Source organism: Lycorma delicatula, chromosome 12 (genome assembly GCF_047948215.1).
Source record: "Lycorma delicatula isolate Av1 chromosome 12, ASM4794821v1, whole genome shotgun sequence".
NCBI classification, from domain to species: domain Eukaryota; kingdom Metazoa; phylum Arthropoda; class Insecta; order Hemiptera; family Fulgoridae; genus Lycorma; species Lycorma delicatula.
Window position 1 is genome coordinate 16,982,768 of NC_134466.1, and position 18,135 is coordinate 17,000,902.

At 28.2% G+C, this 18,135-nt stretch overlaps 1 protein-coding gene across 9 annotated transcripts in view; it reads left to right on the top strand.

Moving 5' to 3' along the window:
- LOC142332835 (dynein axonemal heavy chain 10-like) overlaps positions 1-17,620 on the top strand; it is a 64,844-nt gene extending 47,224 nt beyond the window's left edge. The window contains exons 1-6 of one of the 9 annotated variants that reach the window (XM_075379461.1): positions 3,580-3,679; positions 6,728-6,884; positions 8,657-8,858; positions 11,625-11,766; positions 13,216-13,377; positions 14,341-14,511. In XM_075379461.1, the coding sequence (XP_075235576.1) occupies positions 6,735-6,884; positions 8,657-8,858; positions 11,625-11,656 (384 nt within the window). In that variant the 5' untranslated portion in view covers positions 3,580-3,679; positions 6,728-6,734 and the 3' untranslated portion in view covers positions 11,657-11,766; positions 13,216-13,377; positions 14,341-14,511. Of the gene's footprint in view, positions 1-3,579; positions 3,680-5,198; positions 5,357-6,727; positions 6,885-8,656; positions 8,859-11,624; positions 11,767-12,723; positions 12,887-13,215; positions 13,378-14,340; positions 14,512-14,608 lie in introns of those variants that run through there. The other 8 variants (XM_075379462.1, XM_075379465.1, XM_075379458.1 and 5 more) reach the window with 8 other exon arrangements.
- Positions 17,621-18,135: the final 515 nt, after the last annotated feature.

The following is an 18,135-nucleotide window of genomic DNA, read 5'->3' on the forward strand; positions in this document are numbered from 1 at the left end:
AAATTTATGGAAAAAATAAGCAAATCTTTTCTAGCCACAACAAAGTTGAAACAATATGATGCACTGTCATTGATCCTCTTTAATTTGGTTTTGGTAGATGAATGATATGGGTTCAGGAATCGAATCCAAGAACTGAAATGTCAAAATAAGATGCCTAGTCCTTTTGATAACCCGGCTGTTTTACTTGAAACAAAGAAACATACAGTTAATAAAGATAACCCAAAAAAACAGGCCTACAGGTATACTTTTCCAAGTTGAAAATCAAGTTGAACATCAACTCATTAACAATAACGACAATAGAGATTAAATACAGAATGATAAATGTCACAAACTAATTTTAGTAACCAGGAGAGATTATAAGCAGAATAGATAAATCATCAATTGAAAATAGAATATTAAAACTGAAGAAGTCTAGATTTATCACCAAAAAAAATCTAAAATAAGAAAAATCTCTCTAAGATCACAAAATTAAGATGTATGCAACTGTACCAATACCAGTAATCGTATATGGCACTGAAACATTGCACCTAACTGACCTTGAATAATTGTTCAAGATCAAAAGAGGATTACTGAGGAAAATCGATGGTCCATAAGAACTGAAAAAAGGTACAGACTGAAATCTAACAAGAATATTACTGATATCAAGAAACAGGGATGAAGAAAAGAAGGTTAAATTTCTTGGAGCATACAATTGGGATCAATCCAAATAGATTAAATAAGTAATGAGCTATGGAACGTAAATTACAAATCAAATTACCTGAAACAGATTGAAGGTTCCTTTCAAAGGATAGGCTTGAAAGAAGAGGACTGTTGTGATTGAGATAATATCTGAAGAATAATTTACAGTATAAAAGTTCTTGTGGCAGAAGAAAGAAAAACAGGAAGAAAATGGACAGATGAGCAAAAACAAATCCAAGCCAAAAAAATGAGAAATGTATATAAGTGATACTTGTGTGGTCCTAAGTTTGTCTTTTTACGTAAAAAAAAATTATCTTCGTAGTCTTGCTGGATGGTGAGTCATCATATGACAAGGAGTAACTCCTTGTCATTACTATGATGTTACTAAAAGGCTTCGTGTAGAAAAATTGTGCCTTTCAACTTGATACAAAATTTAGAAATTCTTCGTCATCCTTTTTACTCTTTGTACTGATATTATTATATGTAGTTCACCAGTCTGTAGCAGTTCTTTCAATTTCACACAAGTCTTTTTTTATTTCTTACTTATTTAAGTCAGCTGGTAAGAATTCATGTCAAAAAAATTTTTATTCCTATTTTTATTAATGAAACTTGCTGCTTCCACATTAAAAATTTGGGAGCTTCATCGTCAGCATAGACTACATTCTTTTTTTTTAACTTAAAACTCCTCCAGTATTTTCCTAATAATTTAAATGTTCCATGTTCTTTAAGAATGTTATCATAATTTGGTGTTAGAATATTCTCTTATGCGACGTAAAATCTTTCTATTCTGCCAAATACATAGGTAGTATAAAACTTTATCCACATAAAGGGAAAATTTATTAAATTTAATTAAAAGCTACACTTTGTTGATATAATCAAGTAAAACATCTGTAACAGTTGAATTCTTTTTCTGACTCAAAGTGGCATCTGAGAAGAATTTCAGTTTCGTTGTAGTAGAAATACTTTTTGCTCTGAAAAAAGTAAGTGAACATTTTTAAATTGCAATGAAAAATTAGTAATTGAAAAAAAAAGTAGTGTTTGGAAAGTAGCAGAATATTTTATGACTGGTAAAACATGGTTGAATTATTACAAAAGAAATTTTTTTTAAATATTCATGATATAAATTGTAGGTGTAATATGTAAGACAGAAAATTCCTTTTCTAAGCCATTTCTTAAAAAAAGGGCCCTTGATGTTTTTAAGGAAAAGTGACTTCAAAGAAAAATACTGAAATAGGCATTTTATTTCTTTTAAAACAATGTCAAAGAGAAGCAACTGCAGTAAAAATGTAAATTAATGGGTTAATTACACACCAAAATTGTCAGAATACTTATCTGGAAATGTTTTTAATGCAGACAAAACAAATGCTTTTATTGGAAAAAAGCATTATTGCATTCAAAAAGTTTAACTTATATTAAGCAAAACAGTGCAGTATAGAAAATAAGTTTTATTGTCATAAAAGGTTTTAACAAAAATATTTTTCAAAAAATACAAAAACATCTTGCAGCATAAGATTTTGTGAAAAAAAATATTCTTCAGAAAAGAGAATGGATTGACAAAGCATGTAGGTCATCACAAAAAGTATTGTTGGTAATTGCTTCAGAAAAACAGAAGTCTGTAAGGAGACAGAGCTACCTGAATCAAAATCAGCTACATGATGACTTAAGAATTTGAAAGTTATTTTAATTCACACAATAGTTTTTAAGATATTCAATGTAAAACTCAAAATTCGGTGTCAAAAAACAAGGTTTTTTTTTAGGTTTGTAGAACAATAGCTTTGTTAAATGACTAATAAATGCGGAATATTTAGTAACAAACCAGAAAATTTAATTCTGAGAAAATTAATATAAATACACCCAATAAAAACTTTTAAAAATTTATTTTTTATTGATGTAAAATAGACAGAACATCATATTATTCTTTCTGTACTTAAAAACCATTTATTTTAAAAACCAAAAAAGTTAGTTACTGAAAATAATTTTAAAAGAAACTCAAACTTTATAAAACAATATTTTATCTATGTATAATCAATAATTTACAGAGGTAAAATGAAATAAATACATAAAAACTAAGTTGGAATGTACGGGAATGTGTACTGGAATGCATGGGAAAGCTGGTCAACAATGAAAATTGTGTACTTTGTTTTAATCTGTTGTCATAAATTATCATACATATTAAAGAAGTGTAGTTTTATCCTATCATAGTGTAAAACCACTACGATGGCCAATTTCAATTTCAATTTTCTAACAAGGAATATGCCAATGTAAGTTTTGTTTATGGATTTTCTAATGGAAATTAGAAGCTGCTCAACATGAATATTAGGAGAGATTTCCTGAAAGGGAAATTCCAAATATGAAAACCGTTTCTTCAGTATATAAGCATTTGATCTTCTCCATTATCTCTCACCACTGAATTTAATCATGCACATAACTAAGTTTTCATTAAAATTAGAACTCCATTTTAAGTATACATCGAATATTAAGCTAATTATTTAAAAATTTATCATATAATAAATATTATTTTTAAAATAATATTAACAAAAAACGTAAAATAATTAGCTTAATATTTATCTTAGAAAAAGCTTTGGTAAAATGTACTTCCAATAAAACTGTATGTATTGTTATCTAACGTACTGATGTATAGTTAAATGGAGAATAGATTTCATGAAAGCATTATTAGTTCAAGTGCATGATTTAATTCGGTAATGACAAATAACAGAGAATCGGTGGGGGAAATTGACAGTAAAATTCTAAATGCAGGATTGCACTGAGAACTTGCGGTGCTATTCAGTTATTCTGATATGATTAATGTTGCTTGAATATCTGTTGTTAATATGTTAAACTGATAAAAGAGTAATTTAAATATAAAAAAATTAAAGCAATTTTGGAGTCTCTTCATTACAGTACAGCAGCTATAACGGAGCTTGTTCAATCAGGATAGAAAGATTTGGATAACGTTGCAAGAAGAAAGGTCAAACGCGCTGACCAAACCGTTAGAAGCAAAGTACGTACTAAAATTTATGTTTTTTAAGCAAAGAATTGTAAAAAAATTATGTAAAATTTTCAGGTTTTTATATTTATGAATATATCTTTGCTTAAAATTATTTTGAGAGAGATATATTTATGTTTTTAACATAAATATATCTCTATATTATCTCATATTATATCTCTTTTAGTAACTATGTATAGAAAATTGGCCTCTTTCCTAAATAGCAGTAAGGATAAAAATAAATCTTTCAAAACAGCAGACACTTTAATATTAATTTATGAAGACAAAGACTAAAATTTAGGATACAAGAACTGTGTAAAAGAAAGAAAGAAGATAGAATTAAGGGGAATTTGACAATTTTAAGTAAGGGAGACCAATATTGCTAGATAATTTGGTTCTAAAATAGATTAATTAGATACAAATTTTAGTTAAATGTCATTGAAGAATAGGCTCAATCAGGAAACTTCAGTAACCTCAGGATTTGAATTTTAAATATATTCAGAAAAATATTAATTGAGAAAGAAAAATAAACACCTTTTTGTTTAAATTTTAACATAATTAATATGTGCAATGTAGTTAAATTTTTGTTACCTCACTTTATTGAGATTATATTTTATTTAACACTAGTAAGCATGACTAGCCTGAGTAGGGAGTAAAAGTAGAAAGAGTACATCTAAGTCAACCATTCATTTCAGAGCTTTCTGGGACGATTGGTTTGGTTTTTTATTAATAGAGGTAGATATATATATCATTAAAAAATAAAGAATACCAGGGCATGTTTTACGAATGGAAATAAATAATTACTCCATGTTCATATAAACATAGATTAGTCAGGAATTATTTGAATATGGAATTTACAAACCAATGGATATATCACCAATGACTTATTATTTGTAGGGTCAAACTAAATCGTTATTATACGAAGAAAATTATAACAGATTTAGTGACTAAATTCTCAACAATGAAATTATATGAATCAGTTTGGAATACTATGTGGTTCTAAAAGTAGAAGCGAGAACGTAACAATTTTCAGTAATTTAAAAGAAACATATTTTTTAATGAAATGGTAGTCATGATGGAACGGAACGTTGAATTAAAAGATGTTAAAAATATAATTTTAATCAAATTTTTCGTTTCGTCATAATTAAAAAAAAAGTAATAATGACTTTTTGATTAATAATATAATGCCAAAATTCTTACGAATTTTACTATTCAAGAACAAAGAAAATGAACAGCTTAGTCCCAAAGTGTACTAATTACATTGGATATCAGCTGATATTTATTTATTATCATTACCAACATGACAAAGCTGTAATACTATCGAAGACAATTTTTTTGTTGAGATATTTAATTTCAGATTAGTTCTTATTACAGTTATATTTATTTTAGGATAGTAAGTCTATATATTATTATAACCTCAACTAGTATTTCCTTGTTTTTTTCCTGAAAAATGTATTTTTTTCTTTGAAGGTTTGAAATTTTAAATATTTTTTTGAATATTAAGAAAACATTTTTCAGAGATTTATACCATTTTGTTATGAAACATTTATAGAAATAATGTTGATAATGGATAAGAAAGCATTGTGTCGTTTCTTCCCGTGCGTTGCTGGTATCTGTTGTGACTTTAGGCAGTTGTCAGAGGGTACTTTGTTAAGTTGTTATAAAGTGAGTTTTAACAAATTTTCGCAAAGAGTAAGTTGATGTGTTTTGTATCATTAGACTTTGATTAGTTAATTTTTCACCTTAAAACATTTTGTAAACGACTGTCGGTCATCAAATTTTCAAGTTAGTGAGTTCAGAACTATTGACCAAAGATGATTTTTGAAAGCCTCGTATTGTTAAAAAAATAATGTAGGCTGATGAAAATAATTTTACTTGGAAATATTTTTGTAAATCTAACCCAACTATGGTTTTTTTTCAGTGGTTAACATTAATGTATTATGCGTTGTGCTTCTTATTATTGTACCTATTCGATTAATTTACAATGGTTTTGTTTCATTTCAAACTTTGTTTTATTAAATTTATTTTGTTGATTGTTTGTGGGGATAATGTTTTATAAAGCTGGTTCAGCTAATAATTCAAGTGAAATGTTAGCAAACCCAAAGTGTTCAGATAAATTCACGAAACATATATTCTCAACTTAATGAAAACAGTATAACTAACATAACACATTTAATATATTGTTTCCACTCATTTTTTAACAAATTAATTCACTTAATATCATGTCGAATTGAAGCATTAAACATATTACAAGCAAAGAGCTGGATGCTAAACAGTTAAAAATGAATTGAAATTATCATTATAATCTCAGAAAGGATTAAAAATATTTCATAGAATTTAAAACTGAAAACTGTTTCAGTTGTTAAGTCTTCAGTTAATTAAGGAATAAGTAGAGGGAAAAATTTATAATTATATTTTAATCATCAAAAAAAAATCTAGCTTAAAATCATTAAACCATTGAAACTTGCAAATCAGATTGCCTGCCATTATCTAATGCATACCACTCGAGTAGATAAAAAAAAGAACCTTAAACTAAAGAAATATTCCTATCATAAAATTTGAAGGATGGGATATTATTTTGTATATCACGATTGTAAACTTTCACAATAAGATTTTTAATGTTACTTTGGCTAGATTTAGGAAATTGGTTTCTGTCACTAGAAGTGCCAAAGATGAAATTAAATTTAGTCAAAAGAGTAGTAGAAGTAGCTGTCGCTTCCATTGCTCTAGACATGCTGGTTGAAGTGTGGTACAAACTATTCCATTACTTAGGAATCTGGATTTCATACTTCTAAGTATGAGATGATAGATTTGGTTGGATGTTTGTCACGGCATACATCCAAACAGAAAGTGTTCAAAGGTATTTATATTGTACACTTGGTTGGATCTTTTCATTGAGAGCAGATTTTCAGCTGATGCAGTGATCATTTTATGGTTTTATTGTACATACCTTTATTTTTATAAGTATTTTATACCATTCATTTAATATTTTTATCTTGTCATTTTATATGAACATCAATATTCTTATTAAATTCTTTACTGATAAGCTATTTATTTTTCCAGTTTCGACATGATATATGATCAAAGTTCTCCTGGCACCCCAGTAATTTTCATTTTAAGTCCAGGGTCAGATCCAACTAGTGAACTAATGAAACTAGCTGATCGATGGGGAGCTGGACCAAAATTTAAGTACCTTTCTTTAGGTCAAGGACAAGATAAGGTAAGGTATATTACAGATACTGTGATGTATGTTTATATAATAATATTACTATGAATCAGTTTTCACAAAAATGAAAACAAATGTTACAAATACTGTTTATTGAAATAAATGTTACTTAGAACATTGTAAAAGATATTAAAACTCCTTAACAATCTTTTTCAAACAAAAAAAATTTGTTTAAGAAATAAAATTCTTCATGCTTAGCAAAGATTGAAGAAGAAGAATTATATTAAAATATATTATTACTAGCCTATTGGGGCTCTACCCCCTGGACTACAGGGCCCAGATTAGCTCAGACAAACCCCAAAGCTGACCCAGGAGCTTCCCAGGGCCACAGGGCCTGCCACAGAGCTTGCTTTGCTAGTCATTCCCATCTACCCAGAGGGCTCTGCCCCCTGGACCCTGCAGTGTTCATTATCATCATGGTTGTGAGAATAATACTGATAAATAACAATTAAAGTATTCAGGCATAGAAACCTGAAAAAGAAACTTATTTACAAAAGGCAGATTATTAGTAATTATGGTAACTGAAGTACACACACCTTTGACGATGAAAAATTCATAACTTATATCTGTTCTCAAATGGTGCGAGAACAAACAGACAAAATTTTGGCTTTACATATAAGCATATTCAAATAAATTAGAACTATATTTAAGATAAATAAATAGTAGGTTAAACAATAAGTATGTGCATGATGTTGTGTTTTCATGTGTAAAATGAGAATATGAACTATGTTCATATATTCCTATTTTACAATATTATTATAAAACATTCTGTATGTTTATTGTTATCTTTTTTATTTGAATTTAATTCAAGCTCAGGTATGATAGAGTTCTATACTGATAAGATGCAGGCTTATTGCATTAAAATGATTATTTTTGAATTTAGTTTACTAGAATTGCTACAGGATCTAAAAGGAATTTGGTTATACAGAATAGATGTTTGATTCCTGCTTACTATTTTTAATACTAGATTACAGTGAGTTGAAGAAAAGCTAAAGAGATAGAAAGGCTAATTTTGTACTTTACCAAGCACTAGATTAAACTGTTTGGTAAAATTTCTGAGATGTAATTTAATGAAGTATACCGCCAAAAGTAATTTTAAATTATTTTAGAATCTTTATTTAATTTTATACATTCACTCTCCACTTAATTTTTCGCTTGTCTCTGTTGATTTAATTTTCACATGGTGTTCCACTGTCAAACAAGGATTATCCTCATTCACTGAATTAAGGAGCCAGAGTTAAGGAATGCTTCTTGTGAGCATCGTTAGTAGTTCCTTCTGTTTCAAAGTTATCCCAGTTACAGGCAGTGGATCTCATTGGAGCATCTTGTTGAAACTGATTTCTATACTCTCTCTGTAGTGCAACTATGTTCTCTATCTACCAGTAAGCCTTAAGGATAAATTTTCTTTCCTCAAAGCTTAGCCTTGATTCAGTCATTATTTAATCACACCTGAAATCAAGATGATAGTTATTAGCTGTAAAATAGTGTTTACTTTTTTTGGGGCACCTGATATAAATTCTTGTAAACTAATGTACTTTTTGTTGTGGTCAGGTTTTTTGTTAATATTTTATGTATTTCTTTCCTTCAATACTTGAGCTATCTTCTCTCCTACTGCTTCCTTTCCAATTCTTATTTTTCCAGTTTCTCTTCAATATGACTTATTTATCCTACTAAAAGTATATGATTGCTTATAAATTGCAGTTATTACTTATAAAAAGCATTATTGATTATAAATATTTGTATAAATTTACTTTCTTTTGTTATAGGCGGCAGTTTCGCTTTTAGTAAATGCAATAAATCGTGGGAATTGGTTAATGTTACAAAACTGTCATTTGCCGATCAGTTTTATACGAACGTTAGAAAAGATATTAGACAAAAATACAAAACCACATCCTGATTTTAGGTTATGGCTTACAACTGATCCAACTCCGTCATTTCCTATCAGTGTCCTTCAGAGGTCAACGAAAGGTAAGTTTACTTAAAACTGACTTATCAATATGGTATTTCATTTTCAATTTTTTCCTTTTTTTTTTGGAAAAACTACTATAATTTTTTTAAATACATATTAACTATAAATGGCTCTTGATATGATATGATTCTGGATGCTGTTTGATGTAGTGGAAACCATAGTGCCATAAGTAATGTTTTTACCCTGTAAATTAGTTATATTGTTTTACCGGTAACTATTTATCAGCATATTTACTTATAAAAATTAACTTGTTAGTGTGGTTCTAAGGAAAAGGGAAAAGATGTTAGCCATTTATCTTATAATTCTATATTTAATATATATGGTTTTCCTTTATTTTACAATGTCATGTCACAGTTGGCGTGACCCTTATCTCCCGATATTGTTCCAATGATGGATAGATTTTCTCCTCCTCAACCTTATTAAATTCCCAAAATCTTGTTTTTTTTTTTTTTTAAATTTTTGTACTATTTTAGTTTTGCAATTGGTGAAAGTCTTTTATGCTCTAACTTCAGTTAGATGTAATTTACTTAAATATATACATGTAAGTACTGAAGAAAACATTGATGTGTGAATAAATAAATTAATATTTAAACATAAGTTTATATGACACCTGTTAAGAAGGATCTAAATTATTATTTTTTTGTTCATTTGAATTTGAACAGAAAAATTCAGCTTACCATGGCAGTAACCCTAGTTTGCTTGCATGATTTTTTATACCCTAGTAAAATGATTCATTTGCTGCCAATAAAAAAAACCAGTCTGTAATTTGTACAATACGTAAGTATTATAACACCATTTACAATATTTTTTTTCTATACTCTTCACATTTTTACTTTGTGTACATTGACAGAATGCATTAAACAATGCTACTATGGCAAATTTTGCTAAAACTTTGTAATATTCAGGATATTACATCATTTGTGATGTAATATCATGTAATGATATTATGATGATGATGATGATGTAATATTATGTAATTTATATCATTTTGTGATAGCTAACTATGACACTATGGAGTTATATAAATTTAAAAATTGTATAACCACTTAAAAATAGGTAAACATTAGTTATCACTGATCAACATTCTGTCTACTGATGTCTGTTTGTGGTGGTTTCTTTGTAATGTGTAATTATATATTATTTTTTATCATTTACTTTGAAAGATTTTATTTTTATCACTATATTTATTTATTCTCTTACTCATTTTCTGAAAATTTTTATTAGATGTAGTTCATCTGACTTACAGTATTTTATTGTTAATGACTTTTATGTGATAATAACTCACCTGGTTGTTCATTCCATGTTAACTGGTGAAGGAGAACTCCTCTATCACTTCCTTCTCTTCTTTCTCCTTGGAATGTAAAAAGTAATTTTTTTGGATTGTTTTAGGATACCATCTTCAACTTGTTTTATTAGCAGCTAATTTACCAACAAATTTGTTTAAATATGCTATTGGTCACAAAAATATAATGTTAGGCTAATTTATCAATAAAAAGTATTGATATTGAAGTATATATGTAATTTATATACAACCAGAGTTACTAGATTTTCAAGATAAAATCAACTGAATAAGAAATTGGTAGTGATTTAAAAAAAAAATATGAATGGTTAAGAAATAAACTGGTACTGATCAGTACGGGTACTGATCAATTGGATGGTTGAAATTTATATACAGATTGTATTAACGATTTTAGGATACTATCTATTAAATTTCTTGCTAAGAAATTATAGGTATCGATCAATTACAGGCAAATAGCTGGAAATACCAAGATGCATAAAATTCTTACACAAACTTAATTATTTGATTTTACTTGTTCAGTTAGGGGGGATATATTTTTGAAACCGGAAAAAGGTTTTTAAGTATCGGTGGTTATAGAACAAATGCCAACATTCAATGATGGTCAACAAAAGGGAAATTCGTTGAACAGCTTGTGTAAACTGCATTAATTAAAATTACAGGTTACCGTCTGCTAACTTTGTTGCTAGTTAGCAGATGATCTTTTAGACATGAGTTTATTTTAATTTATGAAAGCGGTAAGGAATTTAAATGCACTAGTAAATATAATTACAAAGAAATAAATAAAAGAAATATAATGGTAAACTATTGCATAGTTGAAATTCATGAACAACCTTAGTTACTTGAGACTTGAATAAAGTAGTCTCTGCCATCTTCCTTGTACAGTTATGTGAAGGTGAAAAGATTAATTATACCGCTCAATTATGGTTAGAAAAACAGAAAGTTAATTGATAGTTACAATATATGTGTAACCTGGAAGGGTTTTCTAAAAACTGAATTATTGTAAAATAAATAAGTCCATGATAAAATTGCTGTCAAAAAGTAGGAAATATTACATTTAATAAATATTTAATCCTGAACTTCTTCTGATAACTGGAAGTACTTCTACATCTCTTATTCTTGATAGAAAGCTAGGAATTAGGTTTAGCTTAAACTAAGTTTTAACTTTAAATTAGGATTTTACCTTGTTTTTAGTTTTCCACAAAAACTGCTCCTAGTTATTTAACTTTTTATTTATCTTTGTTTACCTTTAATTTATTTACCTTCCAAAGTTCTGAATTGGGTCCTGTTTTAGATTAGTACACTAGAGCCAGATTTTGTGTGAGATTATTAGAAACACAAGACAGTGTGTATGTAAAAATTTATAATTGTTAAAAATATTTTATAGATAGCAGTTATAGTTTGACTGATTTATTGCATTTGATTATTGTAATTGGAATTAACATTTTCGTATTAATTTTTCTTATAGTTGTAACTGAGCCTCCAAATGGTCTCAATTGAATTTACGAAATACTTACTTTAAATTGAGACCTGAATTATTGGATAGCTGTTCTCATCCAAAATTTAAAACTATAATTTATGTATTAGCATTTTTTCATGCTATTGTTCAGGTAATGTTATTCATGATTAATTTATTAATTTAAAAATATAGTTTATACATTTAAAAATTGTTTCTTTTTTAACAGTTGTTTTCCCCTTTTTTATGCTTTAAAAATCTGTTTTATTTAAATCTTTTACACCTTTTACATAAATTTTTATTATAGATTTGAATAGTTTGAAGCAGCATGTAATTCACTTTTTTGTGTTTTTCAAGCAATAGTAACCTGTTTTTTTTGCGTTGTCTTAAGTTTGAGTATGTAGAAAGACAAAGTAGGTACAATACAGATTTCAAAATTTATTCAGCTAGGTCATAACAAGATGGGTAGTGTGAATATTTTATTTTTTATTAAGATACACTATCTAGAAATATCTTTCAATATACTGAATCAAATGACTTTCACTACTAGAAATAAATAAATTTATTTATTGATTGTTTTCGTTGTTATTGTTGCTTCTATGTTTTATAAATTTTCTTAATTTAATTTAAGGAACAGAAGTACAAATAAGCTTCTTATGAGTTAGTCTCATAATAAAACCAATAATAACTACAACTTTATTCTTATGCTTACCTTAAGCACAGCCTTTAGAAAAAGATATGTCTATATAAAGTAAACATAAATGTAAAGATATATTTACAAAAATTAACAGTAATTATTAATGAATTTTATTGAAATGAGACCACTGGTCTTTTATTTCTCATCATATTCTTAACAGCAAACTTACATCTGCAAAAACTGTAACTGTGCATGGTTCTTCATTTATTGAGCAGACTGAAATATAAGTCAACACACTTCATACGTTTATGTATATATCATACTATTTGAACTTGTTTCATTGCCATATAGTTAATGAAATATATTTATACAGATATTCACTACATATAATATGGCTACAAAAGGACAAGTTCTTATATTATAAGAATGTTGTAATTTAAAATAATGATATATTCTATTGTATTTTTCATGCAGTTATACTGAATTTCTCATGACTTAAGAGGATAAACTTCAGGAGTGCATTATAAGGTCAAAATAAACAAAAACGTGTCTTAAATGAATGTAGGTGCAAAAATGCTAAACATTCAAGTTTTAGTTTGCGGAAAATCTTTTCTGATTACTGCTCCAAAGGTGAAGTGATGCTATGCTATATAATACTTAGAATGGAGATAAATGAAGAAAAATTAGTGACTTGTATGTTATTTGATCCGAGAACATTTTTTTATTGGGCCCATAGAACTGTGTTTGATAGTTTCCAATATAAATGTTATAAATCATAAAAAAATTGAAATTAAAAATTCACTTTTTTAGTATTTTTATTAATAAACCGAAGCACATCAGCTTCCTTGTGGGACATTGTAGTTATTGAAATAATGAAAGTTCTATGAATAATATCATAATAATGACATGGCAATAAAATTGTTTTCAGATTACAGTTATAATATTAATTTTCACTTTTTCCCTTAGGAACGACGTAAATATGGTAAAATTGGATGGAATATTGCCTACGATTTTGGTGAAATGGACTTTATTGTATGTACTCAAATAATTGAAACATATCTGAAAAGAGTTGTGATGAGTACAGACCAACGAATACCATGGGCTAGCCTCAAATACCTAATTGGAGAGGTCACTTTATTATTTTATCTTATAACTTTTAAAATTTATTTTTTTTATTTCTGCCATTATCTTATGTTTTGTAAATTAAATTTATTATCAAAACTGAAATTTAATTATTTATTTTTAAATTTAAATATAAAAGCATCTCTTAATATTAAGAATTCTTTTACAATTTCTCTTTCCCTTCTAGTCACTCCAGATTGGAGACCAAATATTTACCAAAATATTGCCAAATATATACTTGTACTCATTGTGCCGCTATTTAAGTTTACTGAGTTTCTATATTTTTTGTTGTAATGAAGCCCTATATTTTTTATTGTATTTATTTATAATATTCTTGATAATGTGAAAATAGCAAATATAATAATTTCTTATATTTAATACTCTCTGAGTAGGATATATTGTTAAATTTTATAAGTTTTCCTAAATTTATCTTATTATATTTGTGAAAAGTAATATAGAATAATAAGTTTTATTAAGTATTCAAATTTTAACTTATTTACTTTAAAAGTTCTGAAAACAAAGTAATTAATTAGTTGCTATGTAGAGATGGATATTATATTGTTTTTTTTGTAGGATTACCTTTGTAACTTTTTCAGGTTTTGTTCATATATAAAATTTTAATGTTTTATTTTGAAGTATATTATAATCCTTATAACAGTTACATGTAATTTCTCATTATATAAAACATAATTAATAAAATTCAGCACAACTGAATTGTACAAACTATATGACTAATTATCCTTAAAAATTTTTCATAGATCTTTGTTTTTTTATAAGACAATTCAGTTGAAGAAATCGTAAAAATTTTCACAAAGCTCTTCATGTGGAAGAAATGATATTGTAGAAAGGATAATCAAAGATAATTAAGGATGATTGAAACTATCCAAAGAACTATAAAAAATGACACTGTAACGATGGTTGATTTTATTTACTGTATATTTTTTTTTTATATAATGAATTTCTTTTCAGGTTATGTATGGTGGACGGGTAATAGATGATTTTGATAGACGTATAGTAAAAACATATATGAATGAATATATGGGTGATTTCTTATTTGATTTCTTTCAACCATTCCATTTTTACAGAGATCCTACTGTGATTATGTTATACCACCTGATGGAACCAGAGATGATTATATGGGTAAATAATTACATCAGAATTATAATTTAATGGTTATAATGCTATGATATTATTTAATGCTTAGATATGTCTTAAGTAACATCCTTAATCTTTTCAGACACTGACATTTAGAGAATACAGTTTGCATTTCTGAAGAGAATGTTAAGAATATTATTAACCCATTAGGTATGAAGATCTAAACCGCTAAATATTTTGGGATGTAGAGGAACGTAGGTTACCCAGTTGGCATCTTGGCCACTATTTTGGCTTCTTGTTCAATTCCTGGATAGGAAATATAGACCCCCCCCAATAAAGAACCAGCTGGCTTACCAACTGCTAGAAGGTGGCTGCATGATACTGTATTTTGAGGATAAGAAAATGATAATGAGGATAAGGATAAGAGTAGTAAGAAGAAAAGGAAAAAAAGGTTTTTAAAAAGATGTAGAATTCAGTAGGTCAAATAGTACTATTTAACTTCTCTAAATATAGTAATTATATAATACTGTTAAAATTACTTTTTCCATAACTTTTTAATGAAAGATATGGAATATGCTCATGTTAAGACATCAGTTTGACAAATTTGTTTTTAAACTATTCCACTGACTAGTGTTTGAATAGAGTAAAAATATGAAATTTGAGTGGATGGTTTTATTGTGTACATAAAACCAGTTTACACCATGACTGCAGTACCAGCAAACAAGATATTTACTTTTGCCAGTTTTTGAATAAACTAGTCTTTTAAGAAAATTATTTCAAAATAATGTTATAAAAATGTAAAATTTTATTTTATTTATGTTAACTGTTATCATGGATATGGGAAATATTTTTGGCCAAGAATTGTATTGGCCTCTTTAATTTTTGTTTATAATGTTTCCTATTTGCATTGTATTAATGTCCGTATTTTTAAGTTTTATGTATTTTATTTAGAGTTATGTATTTACTTTTTTTTATTTCAATAAATTTTATTTAATTTCACAATAAGTAAGAAAGTAAATCATAAAAAAGTTCAAATTTCATAACAAATTGTGTATTGGGTGATGAAGATTTGTTCACTTTATTTGTTAGCAAGTTATTTTTTTGTTAAGCTATTTTTATTACTGACAATTCACTTTCAACATACTGCAAATACAATTGAAAAAAGCTGGGAGCTATTAACAAGAGTTTGAAAAAGTGAATTATTAAATGTAGCAGCCATTTTTTTTTTCAAATAATGGAACATCAATCATAAAATTTTCTTCAAAAAATTTGGTAATGGCAAACTACATTAATGTATTACACGATGAAATGTTAAACAAAGCTAATGTTGTCTTGTTTCTTCATTTTTGATAAAATAATGAATGATTTATCAGGGCCAATTATACAGAAGACCCTGGTTATATTTTAGCTTGTAGATGGTTGATTTAAGTTTCACTATGATGTCAGACAGCTAGCTTAAAGTGAGAGCAATTATCTAGCAGTAAAATAGTGGAGATAAATTTTTAAAAAATGACCAAAAATCAATGTTTGCATTAAATATATAATTGATCATATAGTTGCCCTGGAACCTGTTATTCAAAACGTCTTCACCAACACCTGGTTGTTGTATTTTTCAATATGCAAAGGGCATATGACAAGGCATGGATGAGAGGAATCCTAAATACACTGCATGAATGGGGTGTAAAAGGGAATCTCCTTGCATTTATCAGGGATTCCCTCAATAATCAGTCCTCTCGAGTTTGAGTTGGAATGGCAGTATCCATACCCATAAATAAAAAAATACCCATAAATAAAACTTTAAAGTTTTTGCCTTTTGACATATGGCAATTTGATGTTTTATGTTACATTTTTAATATTGTTTTTATTTTGGTTTTGTTTTGCATTTAACATACTGCATAGACATTTTACATCTGTTTTATTTTTAAGATAAATTTTAAATGTTAATTTTTAATTATTTACTCTAATTATTTTTTGTCTGGGTGCTGATAGTGACACCTCGTTGTGCACGCAGGAAAAAATTCAACTTACTTGAACCTTAACAAATACACAATAACACAACTATGTACTAAACCAACAAACACAATTCACAGTAAAAACCTGTTTAAACTTACATTCTAAATGTATATCTACCTAATTCTATAAAACTGATGGCAATAGTATTAACTGATGGCAAGATGAGAACAGCAGGACCAGCCACTGAAGCGAGAAGACATACGCGTAATCTTAGCTTTAAAAAAGAGCCATCATGAATGTTAATATGCTTTACTTTAAAAAATTCATCTTAGTTTGATTTAAAAAGTTGATAGGTTTCGACAGTTTTTTGTACATACAAATTTCAGGTCAGGAAAGAACCGATAGAGCTGCTGAGGGTACCTATGTTTAGCTGGCTTTCACTTAGCACATTTCTTTTCTGATTATGCATGCTTCATAAAATATTATTTGAGAAGTACATCCACAAGAATGAAAACACGTAGACTGTTTAAACTATTTTCAAAATTTATGTTTTTTAAAATGTTGTATGAACTATTGATCAACTTATACACCTTAAAAAATAAGATTAATAAAATACTGCAAGAGAATCATGAATGACATTGAATTCTCTACCTGAAATGCTGAAAAAAGACAAAATAGGACAAAACAGATTTTTTTAAATATAGTGTACAGTAAACAGAAAATACAATAACTGATTGCAAAGATTTGCTTAATAGTTGGATTCTGGAAAACTGAAAACTACACCTTTTACAATGTATTATAAACGGTTAAAGTCTCATTCACCAAAGTCAAATATTTTCTATTGCAATTTCACTGCATTCTTTTTACACAGTAACATCTTCTTTTCTTTAGCATCTTAGTAGATGCTACTAAAAATTCATATTTTTTTATAAGTCTTAACCAAAAAGGATCATTATTATCCAAAATTTATGAAAAATATGTGCCTTACTGCAGATTAACAATGTAATGCAAATATTCAAATAGTAGATAAATAACAAAAAATTGAGTTTTATAATTATATGCAATAGAAGGAAGATAATTTGGGGTTGTAAAGGAAGCTCTCATAAACAAAAAAAAATGAAGCAAAGTTTGGAGGAGGTTAAATATGGAATAATATGTCAGCCAAGTGCTCCATAGGTCTTTTTTTTCCCCTACTTCCCCGGGCCGGGTATCCATTCAAGTATGCACAGCCAGGGAAAGTGTCCTTTAAACTCAAAGGAGGCCTCCTCACCCGCCGGCTGTATGTCCGGCACAGCAGGTCAGCTCCCCCGGTTGGATCTTTTGTTTTAATGTGCCTGCCTCTAGCCCTCCCCCGACAGAGAACCAGGCCCGACAAAACCGTCCCTAGCCCCCGCCGAGGAAACCGGGTCTCGGTCTTTTCATTACCCAGTTGTTATGATCACCAAACGAAGGAATGATCTTCTCCTCATAGCTGCTTGCCTTAACGAAAATATTAAACTGCTAAGTTACCACGGGGCCTCAATGGCCTCTTAAAAGGGCTACATCATCTTTAGCCTTTAGCACTATCTTGGCAAACTCCTCCATTTTGTTCCAATTGTCAGTGGATCGTAGGAGAAAAAGAAGCAGATTCTCCAGATTTAATTCTTGCAGCCCTGCACGTCGTCTATGTATAGTCCATCTATTACAGTGGAACAGAGTATGTTCGGAAGTATCCGA